The 20,698-nt window shown below is 42.0% G+C and overlaps 1 protein-coding gene across 2 annotated transcripts in view; it reads right to left on the bottom strand.

Annotated features, from left to right (window-relative positions):
* Positions 1-15,021: 15,021 nt before the first annotated feature.
* The window catches only part of LOC115138305 (SH3 and cysteine-rich domain-containing protein-like), a 96,768-nt gene continuing 91,091 nt past the window's right edge, over positions 15,022-20,698 (bottom strand). For both annotated transcript variants that reach the window (XM_029675010.2, XM_029675011.2), the window contains exons 9-11: positions 20,067-20,118; positions 18,246-18,383; positions 15,022-16,972 (exon numbers count right to left, since the gene is read on the bottom strand). In XM_029675010.2, the coding sequence (XP_029530870.1) occupies positions 16,874-16,972; positions 18,246-18,383; positions 20,067-20,118 (289 nt within the window). In that variant the 3' untranslated portion in view covers positions 15,022-16,873. The remainder of the gene's footprint in view (positions 16,973-18,245; positions 18,384-20,066; positions 20,119-20,698) is intronic.

Here is a 20,698-nt window from a genome sequence, read left to right as displayed (position 1 = left end):
TTTTTTATGTTTGTGTGAATTTTTTGGCCAGCAAAAAATAAACTTAATTTAATATAGAGTACAACTGCTAACCTTCTTTAACACCAACTTCTTTATCCAAAAGAAAACCTTTGGCATCTGAACCCATTTTTACTCATCCGAAGTAAAAAAAATTCAATGATAACACAATGATAAAACATTTCATGACAATGTCTAAACTTATGTTGACATTTTTATTTAGAATCTCAGCTTTCTGTAAAGAATCTTGATCGCTTAGTAGGAAATTACATCCCGCAAGGGCTGTCGTCTGCAAAATGTATAGAAATATGAATTATTAAAAGATTGTGATTAAAAGCTATTTTCACACCTTTCAACTTTTTCACAAAGATTTGAGGAAGCAAATTTCACCACAGACTGCCACCAGCTTCTGTTTGATCTCTTCATGTAGAGTATAAACACATGACATACATTGCATTCGGAAAGGATTCAGACCCCTTCACTTTTTCCACATTTTGTTACGTTACATCCTTATTCTAAAATGGATTCAATTCTTTTTTCCCCTCATCAATCTACACACAATACCCGATATTGACAAAGCAAAAACAGTTTATAATTTTTTTTTTTTGCAAATGCATTGAAAATTAAAAAAAATGGGAAATATTACATTTCCATAAGTATTCAGATCCTTTACTCAGTACTTTGTTGGCAGCGATTACAGCCTAGAGTCTTCTTGGATATGATGCTACAAGCTTGGCACACCTATATTTTAGGGAGTTTATCCCTTTCTTCTCTGCAGATCCTCTCAAGCTCTGTCAGATTGGATGGGGAGCGTCGCTTCACAGCAATTTTCGGTCCCTCCAGAGACTTATCCCAAAGCTGCGTTGTCTTGGCTGTGTGCTTAGAGTCGTTGTCCTGTTGGAAGGTTAACCTTTGCCCCAGACTGAGCAGGTTTTCATCAAAGATCTTTCTGTACTTTGCTCAGTTCATCTTTCCCTCAATCCTGACTAGTCTTCCAGTCCCTGCCGCTGAAAAACATCCCCACAGCATGATGCTGCCACCACAATGCTTCACTGTAGGGATGGTGCCAGGTTTCCTCCAGACGTGACGCTTATGGCATTCAGGCCAAGGAGTTCAATCTTGGTTTCATCAGACTAGAGAATGTTGTTTCTCATGGTCCGAGAGTCCTTTAGGTGCCTTTTATTGAGGAGTGGCTTCCGTCTGGTCACTCTATCATAAAGGCCTGATTGGTGGAGTGCTGCAGAAATGATTGTCCTTCTGGAAGGTTCTCCATCTCCACATAGGAACTCTAGAGCTCTGTGAGAGTGACCATCGGGTTCTTGGTCACCTCCCTGACCAAGGCCCTTCTCCCCCGATTGCTCAGTTTGGCCGGGAGGCCAGCTCCAGGAAGAGTCTTGGTGGTTCCAAACTTCAATGCTCTAGACATTTTTTTGTACCCTTCCCCAGTTCGACACAATCCTATTTCTGCACTCTACGAACAATTCCTTCGACCTCATGGCTTGGTTTTTGCTCTGACATGCACTGTCAACTGTGGGACCTTATATAGACAGGTGTGTGCCTTTCCAAATCATGTCCAATCAATTGAATTTACCACAGGTGGACTCCAAGTTGTAGAAACATCTCAAGGATGATCAATGGAAACAGGAAGCACATGAGCTCAATTTTGAGTCTCATAGCAAAGGGTCTGAATATATCTGAACATAAGGTATGTTTTTTATTTGCAAAAATGTCTAAAAACCTGTTTTCGCTTTGTGTGTTGATTGTTTAAAAAAAAAGTATCATTTTAGAATAAGGCTGTAACATAACAAAATGTGGAAAATGTGAAGGGGTCTGAATACCTTCAGAATGCACAGTATTATAAGCCAAATAAGACATTATGAAGGCTCACACATTCTTATAACAAGCATTAAAGGGAAACTGCATTTCCTGATTTAGCCTTGTTTTTCATCAATGCTCATTAAGAAATGCTCGCCGCCATCGCTGAAGGCAAACTGTTACGATGAGCGAAGGGGGGGAACCCAAGAGCCGACTCAGCAGAAGAAACCGGGATGAATGTACAATATGTTTATTGAACACAGCCAATGGGGAGTGCAGAACAGCTGCAGGACAGCTCAGGACAGCTCAGATGAGTAGCAATAACCAGGAGTGTAGAGTGAGGTTGGAGTTGGCAGCATGGAACAGGGGGACAGATCCTGGGAGGAATCCAAGGTAATGGTGGTGAGTAATATCCAGAGCAAGGTGGTTGGTGGTGAGATGGGAAACAGGAGACAGAGCGGTACTGCAAGGAGAGGACAAAAATGATGTACGTGAAAGAGACAAGCACAGTAGTGCAAACAGGATCTAGAGCAAAGACAACAGGCTAGAAACATAACTGACTGGTAGAGATTACAATCTGGCACTGTGAAGATGGCAGGCTTGAGTATATGTAGAGGTCTTGATTATGGGACGATATGCAGCTGGTAGGGATTGCTCTGACTCCAGCACACCTGTCTCCAACCACACAATCACACCATGAGAGAGAGTATACCGGGAGAGAACTGAAGGTTAGGACAACACCAGATGGACACCAGAGTGTGTAGTGGGAGCAGATGTGACACAAACGAGAGTCATCTTGGGTTATAGATACATTTGATCTATAATTTCTATCGGAGCTCATCAGCTGTTGGACATAAACATTACACAACAAGTTGGAAATCACAAATTCAACAATGAGTTATTTGGAAGGAATAAGTGGCTAACTGCAAGCATTGCAATGCAATCCCTAGCCTGTAGTTCGGGGGAGTGGATGTGTGGTCCAACTCTGGGTTTAAGGGTCTCTTTTCCAAGCTTAAAAGGATAAACATTCAACATTGTCCATGCTGTCAATGCAATGCTCTGACTGGGAAAACATGTTTTGAATGGTCATCCAACACAGAATTCGAATATCACTCATGTCACGATTCAACCTTGCTTTTTTTCGGAGTTCCCAGTTGTTTTGAAAGACAATATTCCAGAGAATGGCAGACTTTGATGACAAAGTTAGAAAATTTGCCCACAAAGGACCGCTGTGCCACCTTCCTGTTCAAGTGAATAGCCTAAAGCCTGTTTTAGTGCAATGTCATAATCGAATACTGTAAGAGCTTTCATTGTCTGCTTATAAGCCCCCTTTATTTATCCTACGGTTCTGACTCGGTGTACAGGGAGAATAATGTAAGAATGGCCTATGTTCTGAATTCTGTCGCTGTACATTTCAAAAGTGCTGAACAAATAGTTATATTGACTACGTCCTGTCCTAGCTCGCTCATTAATGTCTTAATCGAAATTAAAGATTGCCTCTTCTCCGCTCGTCGTCCTCTTATGCCATAGTTTGTCAGTAGAAACCACATTTGTTCAGCAAGTTAGCCATATCAGCTATTTTTTTTAAAGGCAGTAAATGAGGCTCAATGAACTGTTTCACTGCCAGACAAGGCTCCACCATGTGTAGCGGCAGTAAGGTGTTGGGACTGCTGTAGGGACTCTGCTGTTGGGACAGCTTTAAATAGTCCAATTCATGTATTGTTTGGTGTTGTGTTGTGACTTTGCTTGCGTGCATCTACATATTTTTTTGTTTGTTTGCCTCACCAACATTTACATGCTAAAATCACCCACTGGTTAATACTATATATAGCAAATTGTTTCCTCAAGCTAATGTTAGCTCATCTAATGTTGTAACACCAGCTAGCTGGCTGTCTGACTTCGTTAGCCAGGACATTTTCACACCATAAACTCAATTTGATCAGCTAAGTTTCCCTGGCAAGCTAATGGAGAAGCTAGCAAGATACTTAACAATGCTAACAATTCTTGTTCCACCACACTAGTTCCCTCACCTCAAACTTTCCAAATGGCAGATATTTTTCAGTTACAGCTCATGAAGTACGCTTCATCACCTTCTCACACCCGGGGGAGAGAGAAAGCCTGCCTGCTGGGCTGTCGGGGGGAGCTTTAGCTGCGTGGACTAAGGCTGTGTTGGATACCAAGTTGTGAGGCTGGGAGAGAAGCCAGATCTGTAGCTGGTTTGGGGACCTCGGTCAAAGTCTTTTAGGCCTGATCTGAGGCTTGGCTGAATGAATATGCAGCAGTGGAGGCTGCAGGATGTCGTCATGTTGGCCCTCGAGTGCATGGTGTCATCATGCGGTAGGCAACATGGGTGGAGGTGGATATTGTTGTGGTCCCGGCAGAAGGGTTAGCCATAATCATCCGACTAAAGAGAGGGAGAAGTAGTTAGTGGAAGAAAAGGGGCACGAGGGAACGAGCAAAATAACAAAAAAAATAACAATGGATGGGATGGACGCCATGCAAAGACATGAAAATGGCATGCGTCTCTAGAGTGAGAAGGAAGATAGTATGAGAAGGATGATAGTATGTGGCCAATATGGTGAATTTGCAACAAATTGATGCAATCTGATACTATGTGTGGCCTGCCATCACATGGACCGTGGCACACTTGACCCTGGACAAGCTTTAATCGGGTCCACCGAAGAGCGGGGCATGCGGCTTTCATCTGGCCGGGAGATGCGCTGGTGTGTTTGGTGAAGCAAGGCCGTGGATAGTTGGGAAATTCGCTTGGGAGAGCACACTGTGAATGGGCTGTGGAGCTGGCCATCTTGGCGGAGAGGAAATGTTGTGAAAGCTGGTTTGGTCTGTGATATGAGAAGAATGAGGGATATAAAGAGCCTGAAGATGGCAATGAAAAAACTAAAGAAAACTCTATAGCATGAGGTTGAGAGATGAACGAAGTAGAGGTTAGTAGTGATGAGATGATTGCTACCGGAGCTCCGACGCAGTTTTTAAAGCACTATTGATCCGACAATGTACCAATGCTTGTTTCAAAGTAACATTATCATGTGATCAATGACATCCAAAGCTTTGTATGATCATGGGCTACACAATGGGCCTTGGGATCTCTTCACAATATTTCTGTGCATTCAAATTGCCATCGATATCCTTAGCTTATGCCTGTCCATACCATAACCCCACCCCCACCTTGGGGCACTCTGTTCACAACGTTGACATCAGCAAATTGCTTGCCCACACAACACCATACACGTGTTCTGCGGTTGTGAGGCCAGTTAGATGTACTAGCAAATTCTCTAAAACAATGGTGGAAGTGGCTTATGGTAGAGAAATTAACATTCAAATATCTGGCAACAGCTCTGGTGGACATTCTTGCAGTCAGTATGCCAATTGCCCACTCACTTAAAACTTGAGACCAATGTGCCATTGTGTTGTGTGACAAAACTGCACATTTTAGAGTGGACTTTTATTGTTCACAGCACAAGGTGCACCTGTGTCATGATCATGCTGTTTAATCTGCTTCTGTTATGATATGCCACACCTGTCAGATGGATTATCTTGGCAAAGGAGAAATGCTCATTAACAGTGATGTAAAGACATTTGTGCACAACATTTTAGAGAAATAAGCTTTTTGTGCATCTGGAAAATTTATGGGATCTTTTATTTCAGCTCATGAAACATGGGACCAACACTTTACATGTAGGAGAGGAGAGGGGCTGTAATACTCGGTTACTGCAGATGTGTCAGCGTATGCGCTACTGGTGTTGAAATCAGGTGCAGGAGAGTAGAGAGTTGTGATCAGGCGCACTCTTTATTTGGGCAGAAGCACAACAAATGGACGCACCTGCATCAAACCTCCAGCCAAAATGCAAAAGAGAAATGCGCAAAATACAGTCACAAAACTAACGTTAATTAAAAAACCTCCTATGGGTTCCACAAGAATACCCATGGGGGGAAACAACTAGCCTGGCGCATCACACTGAACATGAAACAAACAATTCCACACAAAGACATGGGGGAAACAGAGAAATATATATGCAGTGTGATTAGGGAATGTAAACCAGGTGTGCGGGGAACAAGACGAAACAAATAGAAAAATGAAAAATGGAGCGGCAATGGCTAGAAGGGAAGCCGACTTCGGCGGAAGTTGTGACATTTTGTTTCCCATTTCAAAAGTTCTGTGTTAATGCAGACAAGGATTTCACTGAAGCTGGGTATTCCATTGATAGTACCTATTTATTTATTTTTATTTTACTAGGCAAGTCAGTTAAGAACAAATTCTTATTTTCAATGACAGCCTAGGAACAGTGGGTTAACTGCCTGTTCAGGGGCAGAACGACAGATTTTGTACCTTGTCAGCTCGGGGATTTGAACTTGCAGCCTTTCGGCTGCAATGCTCTAACCACTAGGCTACCCTGCCGCCCCGCTGACAAGGTCGAATTGATGGAAGCTGAGTCTGGTGCTTGCCAGTTTTTTCAGACTGAAATTGTCCGCTCCGGCTCCAATGAGGACAAATGGACCCCACTTGACATCCCGCAGCAATTCTCTACGCCTCTCTCAGCTATGTTGCCTCCCGAGTGGTGCAGCGGTCTAAGGCACTGCATCACACAGCTGGGGTTTGATCCTAGGCTGTGTCACAGCCTGCTGTGACCTGGAGCCCCGTAGGGCGGTGCACAATTGGACCAGTGCAGTCTGGTTTAGGGAACGGTTTGGCCGGGGGTCATTCCTTGGCTCATTGCGCTCTAGTGACTCCTTGTGGCGGGCTGGGTGCCTACAAGCTGACTCAGTTGTTAGTCGAACTGTGTTTCCTCTGACACATTTGTGCGGCTGGCATCTGGGTAAAGTGAGCAATGTGTTAAGAAGCAGCGCAGCTTGGCGGCCTTGCCTGATCCCTTTGGGGAAAAATGGGGTTAAAAAATGTTGAATAATATTCATTTTCTTAAGTGTTGGAACTGAAATGATTTTACAATCGTTTCGTTCTGAACAGAACCATTATTTTAAGTCATTCTGTTCCACTGTTCTGACCAGCAAAATTAAGTTATGAACAGGTCAAAACACAAAAAATACAATTTTATATAGCTCCTTTCTCTTCCTTTTTAAACCTCTGAAATATTTGGGGTAGCAGGGTAGCCTAGTGGTTAGAGCGTTGGGCTAGTAACCAAATGGTTGCAAATTCAAATCCCTGAGCTGACAAGGTCGAATCCCTGAGCTGACATCTGTCGTTCTGCCCCTGAACAAGGCAGTTAACCCACTGTTCCTAAGCTGTCATTGAAAATAAGAATTTGTTCTTAACTGACTTGCCTAGTTAAATAATGGTAAACAATAATATTATATTTGTTCATTTAGGGCAACATTACATTACTTCACCAGCAGTAGTAGAAAAAGTACCCAAATCTCATACTTGAGTAAAAGTAAAAAATATACCTTAATGGAAAATGACTCAAGTAAAAGTGAGTCACCCAGTAAAAAGTCTAAAAGTATTTGGTTATAAATATACTTAAGTATCAAAAGTACTTGCTAAAATATACTTAAGTATCAAAAGTAAAAGTACAAATAATTTTGAATTCCTTATATTAAGCAAACTAGACGGCATATTTTTCTTGTTTTATTTATTTACAGATAGCCGGTGTCAGACACCAACACTCAGATATAATTTACAAACAAAGCATTTGTGTTTAGTGAGTCCGCCAGATCAGTGGCAGTAGGGATGACCGGGGATGTTCTCTTGATAAGTGTGCGAATTGGACAATTTTCTGTCCTGCTAAGCATTCAAAATGTAACGAGTTCCTTTGGGTATCAGGGAAAATGTATGGAGTAAAAAGTACATCATTTTCTTTAGGAATGTATTGAAGTAAAAGTTGTCAAAAATATAAATAGTAAAGTAAAGTACCCAAAAACACTACTTAAGTGGTACTTTAAAGTACTACTTAAAGCGGCTTCTATGGAGGAACTTTGAATGTCTTTGAACTTCGGAGTTGGTTTTAACATTTGACCAGAGAAAACGTTAGCTAGTTAGAACAAAATAATAGCCCTCGCCAGTTAGTAGGTGGAAAAGCCAGGCAAAATCAGTGAAGTTAGCACCAGCAACAACAGATAACATTAGCTAGCTATATAAGTTAGAAAGCTAGTTTTCTAGCTACACTGACAGTTGTCAGTGTTGTTGTTTCTCCATGTAGAATTCACCACATTTCATGTGTATGTATTAGTAGCCTACTTCATTCTTTGGAGGTGGAACCTAAACAAGCATTTCCTCTCTAGGACAGGATTATGTCGAAATAGGGGCGGCATTTAAAACCTGTTCAGCTAGCCCTGCAAACAAAAATGAGTCGTTAAGGGTGTCCCCGGAACTTCACAAAATTGTTGCCCAAAGTTGTAAAGACATTGTGTAATGGTCCTTTGGAGATTTTGTCTAGTTCGTTCCCGGGACGTCCCCCAAGGATGATTTTAGGATGTTCTTGGGATGTACCTTGACCCTGTGGAGGTTTTGTCTAGTAGTAGGGGAGAGTGGGTAAGCTAAGCCAAACGGTTAGTTTTGCCACCCCTTGTTTCTAGGAAACCATACACATAATTAATAATGTGACCAGATTTTTAGGAAGAGGACATCCTTTCATGGAGTCTGTGAAGGAAGAAACCAGATGGAAAAAGTGGTAAGCAAGTTGCGTCCCAAAAATAATATGTATTGTGTTATAGGTTTCATGATGCGTGTACCTTAACCGAAGTAAATAATTTTAAGATTGTTTTATACATCAGTTATACATAAGCTACAATATGAGGTCCTAAACCTAGCATGAATGTCACGCGGAGCGGAACAGGTGAACCCAAGAGCAGACTCAGACGAGAAGATTAGGATGAGGTAACCAAGGTATTTATTGAAACACAGGGGGAAGATAGGGTGCAGGCCAGGGGAAGCTCGGATGGGTTGCAGAAAGCCAGGTGCTGAGGCTGAGGCTGGAGCAAGGGGAGTTGGACTGGGTAAGCAGGTCCGGAGAGGAATCCAAGGATACCGTGGAGTGGGGGTCCAGGACAGAGTAGCAGGACTGACGAGATGTGGGACTGGAGAGGGCATAACTGTAGCGGAGAGGAAAACCGCATCAGGCAAGGGTAAACAGGCATAACATGAAAACAGGATCTAAGCAGGAACAAACGGCTAAAAAACACAGACTGATTGAGCAGAGGTTACGATCTGGCAGCGTGGAAGTGGCAGGGCTGAGTATTTGTAGAGGTCTTGATTATAGAACAGGTTGCAGCTGGTGAGGATCTGCTCTGCCTCCAGTACACCTGTCTTCGCCCACACAATCACACACACACACATAAAGAGGAAGAGAGAGAGAGAGCACTGGGGGAGTGGCAGCACGTTAGGGAGACACAGGATGAGAAGTAGATTGTGTGACAGGAGCAGATGTAACAATGAAAGTCCATCCTTGTAGCTATCTGGGATAATAAACTCATCAAAAAAAGAAGCGTCCTCTCACTGTCAACTGCGTTTATTTTCAGCAAACTTAAAATGTGTATATATTTGTATGAATATAACAAGATTCATCAACTGAGACATAAACTGAACAATTTCCACAGACATGTGACTAACAGAAATGGAATAATGTGTCCCTGAACAAAGGGGGATCAAAATCAAAAGTAACAGTCAGTATCTGGCGTGGCCACCAGCTGCATTAAGTACTGCGGTGCATCTCCTCCTCATGGACTGCACCAGATTTGCCAATTCTTGCTGTGAGATGTTACCCCACTCTGCCGCCAAGGCACCTGCACCATCCTGGACATTTCTGGGGGGAATGGCCCTAGTCCTCACCCTCCGATCCAAAAGGTCCACTTGCTCAATGGGATTGAGATCCGGCCTCTTCGCTGGCCATGGCAGAACACTGACATTCCTGTATTGCAGAAAATCAAGCACAGAATGAACAGTTTGGCTGGTGGCATTGTCATGCTGGAGGGTCATGTCAAGATGAGCTTGCAGGAAGGGTAACACATGAGGGAGGAGGATGTCTTCCCTGCAACGCACAGCGTTGAGATTGCCTGCAATGACAACAAACTCTGTCCGATGATGCTGTGACACACCGCCCCAGACCATGACGAACCCTCCACCTCCAAATCGATCCCGCTCCAGAGTACAGGCCTCAGTGTAACGCTCATTCCTTCGACGATAAACGCGAATCCGACCATCACCCCATGTGAGACAAAACCGCGGGCAGTTGTTGTTGCCATCCTGTACCTGTCCCGCAGGTGTGATGTTCAGATGTACCGATCCTGTGCAGGTGTTGTTACATGTGGTCTACCACTGCTAGGACGATCAGCTGTCAGTCCTGTCTCCCTGTTTACGCTGTCTTAGGCGTCTCACAGTACGGACATTGCAATTTATTGCCCTGGCCACATCTGCAGACCTCATGCCTCCTTGCAGCATGCCTAAGGCACGTTCACACAGTAGAGTCAGTAGAAAGGCCTCTTTATTAGGGTCCTAAGTTTTCATAACAGTGACCTTAATTGCCTACCGTCTGTAAGCTGTTAATGGCTTAACGACCGTGCATGTTCATGAATTGTTTATGGTTCATTGAACAGGCATGTGTTTAAACCCTTTACAATGAAGATCTGTGAAGTTATTTGGATTTTTACAAATTATCTTTGAAAGACAGGGTCCTGAAAAAGGGACGTTTCTTTTCTTGCTGAGTTTATTTAGTCAACATGTTTGACTTGGGGTAAGTTGATCCAATGGCCACCATACCCCATACAAATGAATTACAAATTATGATTTTATGCACAATATGCATAGTATCTTTGCAATTTGTCATGCATATTAACTCATTTGTATTTTTACAGAGCAGACATCATCAATGTTACATTACCAGAATAAATATTGTAATCAGAATACAGATACTTTTGAAAAATTAGATTACTTCTTGGATTGCTTTTAAATGCAATAACACACAACATGATACATTTCTGTTTTCCCAACGACATTCTCAACGGCATTGAAAAAATATGCAAGTTTAAGTTTGTTCCATGTGATCGAGTCTAACCACAAGTCAGAGATCACTATGATGACACAACAAATGCGTTTGATGGATCCTTTTTGTCTTCTTCTATTGACTCTTAAGTAGCAAAAAATTGTAACTTAAAGTCATCAGATTACATTACTGAATTTGGGTAACTGTAACAGATTACATTTAGAAAGTAACCTAATAAACCCTGCTGAAGAGGTACATTGACAAAAAAGAAAACAAACATATCTGTGCGAAAGAGAGGCTATGAAATAGTAGCAGAGGCACACAAGGTCTGATAACTGTCACATGGAGTCGGAGCTTGCGGACCAGTTTAATGGGCTTAGTTGCCTCAAATGCAGAGAACTTGCCTACGAATTGCTACATCAAAACAAAATCCCAGTCCCAGACAACTGGTCAAGAAATGGAAGGGTAAGTGATATTGAACAGAGAGCTCTATATCTGAATGTTGGCATACATTTAAGATATACAATATACCACACCCCATTCCATAAATTAAACTTTGACCTACCAGCACCATCACCCACTGTCACAGTACACCATTACCCACGTACCCCAAGGCGGCTCAACTTACGCTGCCCCTATATTCAACTTACCCCATGTCAAGAGACCGCTTTTTTTGGACAAGATATGTTTTCAAAACATATGTTTACATGAATTCTGATTACTACCAGGGATACACAACATCCAGAAATATATGTAGATATCTTTGTTAGAAATAATACCATATTTCCCTTGACGTAGTGATGCTGAATGTAAAAATTGCTGAACATACCCCACTCACCCCTACCCGGTTTGTTCTGGGGATGTCCCCAAGGATGTTTATAGGATGCACTTAGAACCTTCTGTCATGGTCACCTGAAGGTTTTTGTCTCGTTCCCGGCTTGTTCCGGAGATGTCAGCTGAACAAAACAAAAACTCTACCCACGGCACATGAACCCTAGTTTTATTACACGTGGTTAAATGATCCGCCCAGATACTAGAAGGTTGAGTCATAGACTCTTATATTATTGACCAAGTGGATAGAATGGACGAGGGCATTGTAAGACAAACAGGCATCATGTTGAGCTACAGGAGAGTTATGATTGTTTGAGGGGCCAGCTGTTGAAGGGTACCAGCCAGGAGGCCAATGCCAGTTTTCACAACGGGCACTGACACACAGCTCATTGGCATGACAACTGGGAGAGTGTGAGTTATTAACGTCAGCCTCATGTTCATTCAACAACTTAAACGACTCTATGGGGAACCTCAGTTAAGCTACAACCTGCAACTCTTAATATAATCCTCAACACACTTTTGAGGCAACTTCCACTACTCATTTCATAGGTCATTGATTTATTAATAGTTGTATATAAATCCGGGGGATGAATCAAATGATTGTTTTGACAAACTGTGGCACCTGGCATGCTATATACCTGTGAGGAGTCTTTTGTTGATTAAAGTATTTCTGTAACTTCGGTAGAAGGTCGTGTTGAGATGGCATACCTCAAGCATACCTGAAGCAGCCTCTTTTCTTCTTAATTTCACCGGCAATCTCACTGAGTATCTGGAGATAGTCCAGGCATTCCTAGCTGAGGCGAAGCAATGAAGCGGCCAAGTGGGTTTAGCTGTGTCACAGCTCATTTTTGCTACAGTTTCCCTTTTGTTTTTCTGTCAGTGGCTTCCTTTTTTCGTTTTAATTTTGCCTTCCAAAACGAGCCACGTGACAAACTACTACCACAGTCTATTATGGCTTTGAGCTAGACACATTTTTTTTTTTTAGCACCTCTTTCTTTCCCACGACACGCACGCACGTGCGCAAGCACACACACCCACCGACTCACACCCACCCACACCATTGTGCGACAAAGTGTACATTGTGTGATATATGTCAAATAAACACCCGTTGGATTCACCAAGCTGGGTAGCACTTTTGTTCATGCTGCAACACTCTAAATGCTAAATGTTGCCAGTGCAATACAGGCTAATGTCAGGCCAACACCAATGTAGGATGTCATGACAAAGACAGGGAACAGGGGAGCAAGACAAGGGCACATCTTTAGAAAGGTCTCTGCCTCCTGCCAAAATAATAATCCAGCAGTCACAGCCACCACACTTCTGAACAGCTGCCTAATGGGGCAACTGAACCTGAGAGCTGCAGTAAAACCATCTCCTAATAATGGACCTCGTGGTTTATCCTCTGCTGCAGTCAAGGTCGAGGGGACTGAACATGAGCAGAGTGGTTTCCTAACGTGTGCACCGGATTGCAAAGTGGACCGATCACGATAAGGTTCAGTCAGAAAAGAGTTAATACCACTTCACCCTGAAGTAACATTCTTCAGATTGACTGTCACAGTTATTTTTTGGAATTACTGCCACACAACTCGGACACCCATGCATACCCCACAAGACATGCCATCAGAGGTCTCTTCACAGTCCCCAAGTCCAAAACAGACTATGTGAGGCGCACAGTACTACATAGAGACATGACTACAGTACATGGAACTCTATTTCACATCAAGTAAATAATGGCAGCAGTAAAATTAGATTTAAAAAACAGATAACAATACACCTTATGGAACAGCGGGGACTGTGAAGCAACATAAACACATGCATTCAAATTCACGGTAACATACGCACTGTACACACATGTACACATGGATTTTGTGTTATAGATATGTGGTAGTAGAGTAGAGTCCTGAGGGCACACCCTTAATATGTTGTGAAATTTGTTATGAATGTATTGTAATGTTTTTAAAACGTATAACTGCCTTAATTTTGCTGTACCCCAGGAAGTGTCACAGATTCCCCCGGTAGTGCTGCTCATTCTGTTCACCAGCTCTGGAGGTCTACCTCACGTCACTGAACTTGATTCATTATCACCAACCCCAGACTGTCTTGTCTCATTACGCACACCTGGTTCCCATTCCCCCTGATTAGTAAGTGTGTATATGTGCCCTCTGTTCCCCATTGTCCTTGTTGATTATTGTTCCATGTCTGTTGGTCTTGTGAGCACCTGTGCTCTGTTGTATCGGCTTGCATGTTAGTGTGCACTTGTTATTAGAGGGGCCTCGTCCCTTGTATTTATTAGAGGTACACCTCGCTCTTTGTTTGGGTTATAGCCCTGTGTTATATATACACACACACACACACACACACACACACACACACACACACACACACACACACACACACACACACACACACACACACACACACACACACACACACACACACACACACACACACACACACACACACACGTGTTTGGTTTGGGTTTCGTCCCCGTCATGTTCATGACGTACACTATTTTGGGTAGAGAATTTTTTAAAACTATTTTTGCATTCTTGCGCCTGTCTCCTATTCATTGTACGTGACAGGAAGAGTAGCTGCTGCCTTGGCATCAGCTAATGGGGATCCATAATAAATACAATTTTGTTTTGTATTTTAACTAGGTTAGTCAAGAACAAATTCTTATTTACCATGACGGCCTACCCCTACCCCTGATAGACATCATGAAAATACTTATAGAATCCTGCTGCATTATGTGTGGGAGCCACAATACAGCGGTTTTCATTAGCATACAAATCATAACAGCTTGATGGGGCGAAGATCATTTAAGTGGTCCAGTTGAGCAAATGATGAGCCAATTAGCATAAGCTAATTCACGTGTGGGTGCAAAAATTGGAGGCCCGGCTATCTGTGTGGGACTTTTATGAATAATTTGTGACAGATGTATAAAGAGGAATGAAAAACTGTATGAGTCAGTGACTTGGTGAACATATTGCTTATTGATGCTATGTATAATCATGAGAACCCAATGTTCACTATGCTGTCTGTAGATGGTGCTCTTCTGCATAAAATATGTGATCAATTTCGATTGCCATATTGCATGTAGTTAACAGTTCCAATGTGTGAGCTAATGAAAATGTCAATTATTGCATTACCAGAGATTTCAAAGGGAAATAAAGGGATTCCAATTCCCTCATAAGAAACCAGAAGAATATGGGCATCACGTTGATCTTTTCTGGTAATATTCATGCTCTACCTTTTACATACCATTGGATATACTGTCTTGTTTCTCATGTGGAAAATCTGTATGGTGCACGAGAAGGAGATGAGGGGGATAGCAGCCTCTTTGTCACAGAGAATTTTTACCAAACATTAAGAACACCTTTCTAACACTGCGTTGAGTGTTCAAAGAGAAAGCTATCGAGACCGAGTCAAGGTCAATGTGCTTTATATATTATGTGAATACTTTCACAAAATGCTGATACTAAATTGATCAGAAATACATGTTTGATTCTATGCACACAATACAGTGGCCTTTGACATCCAATAAAGCCATGTTTCAGTACAGATTAGATTAGTTTAGAGACAGATTTACTAAAATACCTTTCCTTTAACAGTTCATTTATAACAATATTTTAAAACAGAAAACAAATATGCATGTGGATGAACAGGAAATCTTAAAAGAACATCTCAGCGAAGAGAAAGGAATAGCCCTTTCGTTGACATTAAAAGGGATACATAGATTTAAGTTACATCTCAACAAGCATGTCTTGATCTGACATAAAATGTTCTTCAGCATTTGCTAGAAAGTTTACATTGGAATAAGGCTATAGCCATATCTGAGTGACAATTTAATGCAATTGGAGTAAGCATACATGAATGTAAATCAAAACCAAAGGTCATGCTCTGAAGATACTGCATCATTTCTATACTCTAGATGTCCTATACTCCAATTAACTTGAGTTTCACTGAAAGGATTGTGATCAAATACCTTGAAATAACAGGTATGCAGATTTGATGACATACATTCAAATACAATGTATCTAACCACTTATGAAAGGTTGCCCACTTTACTATAGTAAATTCACATCCCATCCTCTCTTATCAAATCCATTATCCCTTACAAATAAAAACAAGAAACTATATATCATGACAAGCTACCTGAAGAGAACATTATCATCAGACTTCAACTAGCAAATTAGGTATTCGTTGTTTTCAAACATTCAAAGAATCTCTTTGACAGGTTTTTAGAAAGGTGTTTTCATGAGTCTGAATTTTTCATGCAAAGCTCTGTTTGTCTTTCGATGGGTAAGCAGATAGACTAGATGCATCACTAGCTAGATTTGTGCAAAAGACTACAGCATTTCTTTGAAAGAAAAAGGACTCCTTTGAATAACACTCCCCTCAGAATCGACACATTTCTACTTTGTCCAATTCTTTTTGTTGTTCCTCTCCAGTGACAAAACCATTGCATTCTTTGTGTCAAGAGGGTCTGATAAAATAACTCTGTCTCAGGAGAATGAGCTTTTAATTGTGAGCTAGAGCCTATCAAGGCTCAGTGGAGCCATTGTACAAGCATAGAAGAAAAAGGGATTTATGCTGTTTTGGTACCTCAACCGCTTTCATCAAAGTAATGTAAATTATTATCTAGGCCTATAGGCAACTATTTGATGAAGAGAACAAGTGTTTGAACATTTGGGCATATAGGATAAACAGGTCATTGAAACATACTGCAGCTGACGCTAAAAAAGCAAGCATGAATTCAGTAAATTCATGCATGATGTGTCAGCTGTATTCTCCAATGGGAAGTCACACAAAGAACAAACGATGTACGGCAGTTCTTTAAATCGAACAAAATCAAACCAAAAATCCAAATGAAAGCAAATTCAGTGATACAAGGAGGGAGAGTGGGGTCATTGTGACCAGAAATTCAGGTTATTTGATCCGTCTCAACATGTTCCCATTCAGACTTAAAGGAAATGGGGAAGGTTGGCTTTGACTTCTGACAAAGCCATTCCCTTAATGCCAACAGCAACATTTTGGAGTTTAGAGTCCTAGCTCAACAGAGGGCTTCCTCCATAGTCTCAGATGGCCATTTTGTAATTACAATCGTCCTCCTCGCGCTAGGGAGGTTGGCAGCTGATCAAAACTACTGTCAGAGCCATCCCTGTACACCAATGGAGTATGCGACTGTGCCTCTCCTCCCTCCACTCTCTCCTTCTCTTCCTCTCGTCATCTCTCTCCGGCTCTTTCTATTTCTCTCTCTCTCTCTCTCTCTCTCTCTCTCAGATGTTCTCCAGGACATCACAGGGCACGTAGCCTCTCTTCTTTCCACTGGCCACTCGGATGAAGCCGCTGTGTTCATCCTCACCGCTTACACAAATCTGGTGGAACAGAGACGAATACTCTAGTGATTTGGTTGCTCTCGTGTACAAGCAAAATACATATTAACACATTCAATAAACAATGCACATTGACCCTAAGGGGCAAAGTAGCTTTAGGACCACTGTAATAAATATATAATTTCCCCCACCATATATCAATGACACCTGACTGTAATTGGCCTGATAGTCTTCAATACAGCTGCAGAGAGGTAGTGTGAATGGCTATGTGACTGGAGAGAGCAGATGTTGCTACTCATTGGGGATCGAGGCAGAGCTAGGAGGTCACTGACTCATCTTCAAAGTGTTTGGAATGAATGCATCTCCATTTGGCGTTACTAGCCTGAACTCTCCTCTGAATCCCAAAATGCCCCTGCAAAGCATTGTGGGAAAAGGATTTGAGACAGCAAAGCCATTTGCCATGCCAAAATGGTAATGCCATGGAAACTGCTGAGAGACGGGTGACTCCCAATTGGCCAGCTCAGGTCAATCCTTTGAAGTGAATGTTCTGGGAGTGAATCTGTGGACTGAGTGCTCAGGATTCCCATTTGCCTATGAGAATTGGTGGGAGGAGGAACTATGTCCGATGCCCACTTTTAGCTGGGGCTTGATCATGAACTGCGCCAAATAAAGTAGTACATGGAAACAATTAAGGGACTAACAAACATTCTTTAACAATGGATAATAACAATCATGTTTGCTTGTGTATCATTTCAAATGGGCATAAGTGGGTCCTTTTTTATTTTTTTCTCTGTTATTTTACCAGGTAAATTGACTGAGAACACATTCTCATTTGCAGCAACGACCTGGGGAATAGTTACAGGGGAGAGATGAATGAGCCAATTGAAAACTGGGGATTATTAGGTGACCGTGATGGTTCGAGGGCCAGATTGGGAATTTAGCCAGGACACCGGGGTTACCACCCCTACTCTTACAATAAGTGCCATGGGATCTTTAATGACCTCAGAGAGTGAGGACACCTGTTTAACGTCCCATCTGAAAGACGGCACCCTACACAGGGCACTGCCCTGGGGTATTGGGATACTTTTTTTTTTTTTTTTTTTTTAGACCAGAGGAAAGAGTGCCTCCTACTGGCCCTCCAACACCACTTCCAGCAGCATCTGGTCTCCCATTCAGGGACTGACCAGGACCAACCCTGCTTAGCTTCAGAAGCAAACCAGCAGTGGTACGCAGGGTGGTATGCTGCTGGCACAAAGTCGTTTTGTTGCAAAGTAGTTTGCCATATTGTTTTTTATATAACAGTGGGATCACGTACCTGTCCCTCCTTCAGGGTGATCTGGCCTTGCTCCTTGCAGCCGATGAACGTCCGGTGACACCTGAACACTCTGTCCCCGGCCTTCACCTGGTGAGCAAAGGCTGCTGGGAAGAAACCAATCCTGTCCTCGATTACGCCCTGGAACCATCATCCAGATGAAATGTTATACACCATGACAGCTACTACTTATACTATCATGGCAGCAGACTTGTGCGGTGTAGTGGTTTAAGTGTAAGTACTAGGTTCACTGTAAAAATAGGACTCAAAACACCATGATTGTGTAATGAAAGTAGTGCACCTAACCTAAGATCTGGTGTTTGGAGGGGGTAAACCCGATGTAAGTGCTTTGATACACAGAACGTGTTTTAAAACATATACACTACCGTTCAAAAGTTTGGGGTCACATAGAAATGTCCTTGTTTTTGAAAGAAAAGCAATTTTTTTGCCCATTAAAATAACATCAAATTGATCAGAAATACAGTCCTGATTAAAGAAGCAATCAAATTCACCTTCTTTAGACTAGTTGAGTATCTGGAGCATCAGCATTTGTGGGTTGGATTACAGGCTCAAAAGGGCCAGAAACAAAGAACTTTCTTCTGAAACTCGTCAGTCTATCCTTGTTCTGAGAAATGAAGGCTATTCCATGCGAGAAATTGCCAATAAACTGAAGATCTCGTACAGCGCTGTTTTCTACTCCCTTCACAGAACAAACTGGCTCTAACCAGAAAAGAAAGAGGAGTGGGAGGCCCCGGTGCACAACTGAGCAATGGCAATGATTACAAGAGCAGCTGCTCACTGATTTGACGGGTCCAACGCAGCTCCACCTTCGACACCGCTATGCGGGTGTCTGCCATCGCCGGTTAACGCTTGATCTGATTGAATTTAACCCTTCATAAAAATCAATGCCAGTCATTTCTATGATTTGTTCATTTCATTTTACCAAAGAAATTCGGAATAAATCCCACTTTAATATGTTGCTCAAAATGTAAGTATATTTTATGAGGATTACCAAAGATATACAAAATTGCGTGATTGAACTCATTTGTAAGTCTGGATTTAATCTCCTTGCTCTTCCTATCTTGCCACATGGCTCTGTTTTTAGAGGATTGTGAGTCACTCCAAATGTTTTGACTTTATGATTCTTATACACAATGTTGTATGCATGTTTGAAGAAAGAAAAGTATACTTCTGTATTAGTATTAATCAGCTTGTTGTGCTGTGAGGTGTAATTGGTCATGATGAACAGATATTAAAACAGTCAGGAAAAATTACATTCAAAGATGAGACGACCCATTCCCACATTTACAACTTTTAATTGTAGAGACAAATACAGCATCCTGCAATGTCTGCTGTAAATCCTGTAGTTATTGCTGGTGGATTGAGCACTGTGCTCAACAATGCCTACCATAATGGGTTAAACTGGCAAATGATCAGATTCATAAATCAATGTTAAACATAAAAATACTGTAATAATACTGTCATTCTGCATTAGGCAGGATTTGAAACACCATTATAGTGTTTAGAAGCTATAGAGAGAGGGAACGACACCAAAGGAGAAGGCATCTAATTCTGCACTAAATTCAACAAAAAGTGTTTTAACCGTTCCTGTCAAGGTGTTGCACAATACTTGATTTAGGGGTGTTACAACACACCATGTAATGTTTCAAAACATCTCGGGATGATATGTTTCAATACTACAGCAAAGTTAAGGTTTTGTCTCCTTCGTGTTGGTGGCAGCTCAGTTGCCACTAGTGTTCTGGTGTTACAAAGCACTTAATTTAAACACTGTGTCTTCCAAAAGTGACACACTTTCATACATACCTTCCACCAATCATCATTGGAGTCGTCCGCCAGTACGATTCTGTCTCCGGGTCTAAATTGGAAATAAATTGCGTATTAAAAATCAATGTCACAGGAACAGCCACATACATACATTGAATGTACAAAACATTTAAGGACACCTGCTCTTTCCATGACATAGACTGACCAGGTGAAAGCTATGATCCCTTATTTATGTCACTTCTTAAATCCAATTCAATCAGTGTCGATGAAGGGGAGCAGACAGGTTAAAGAATGATTTTTAAGCCTTGAGACAATTGAGACATGGATTGTGTATGTGTGCCATTCAGAGAGTGTAAGTGCCTTTGAACAGGGTATGGTAGTAGGTGCCAGGAGCACCGGTTTGTGCCAAGAATTGCAACGCTGCTGGGTTTTTCATGCTCAACAGTTTTCCGTGTGTATGAAGAATGGTCCAGCACCCAAAGGATATCCAGCCAACTTGATACAACTGTGGGAAGCATTGGAGTTAAGATGGGCCAGCATCCCTGTGGAACGCTTTTGACACCTTGTAGAGTCCATGCCCTGATGAATTGAGGCTGTTCTGAGGGCAAAATGTAGGGGGAGGGTGCAACTCAATATTAGGAAGCTGTTCCTAATGTTTGGTATACTCAGTG

The sequence above is a fragment of the Oncorhynchus nerka genome, linkage group LG12 (assembly GCF_034236695.1).
Source record: "Oncorhynchus nerka isolate Pitt River linkage group LG12, Oner_Uvic_2.0, whole genome shotgun sequence".
Classification (NCBI taxonomy): Eukaryota; Metazoa; Chordata; class Actinopteri; order Salmoniformes; family Salmonidae; genus Oncorhynchus; species Oncorhynchus nerka.
The sequence above is the reverse complement of the archived record's forward strand: the minus strand, read 5'-3'. Positions and strand labels throughout refer to the sequence as shown.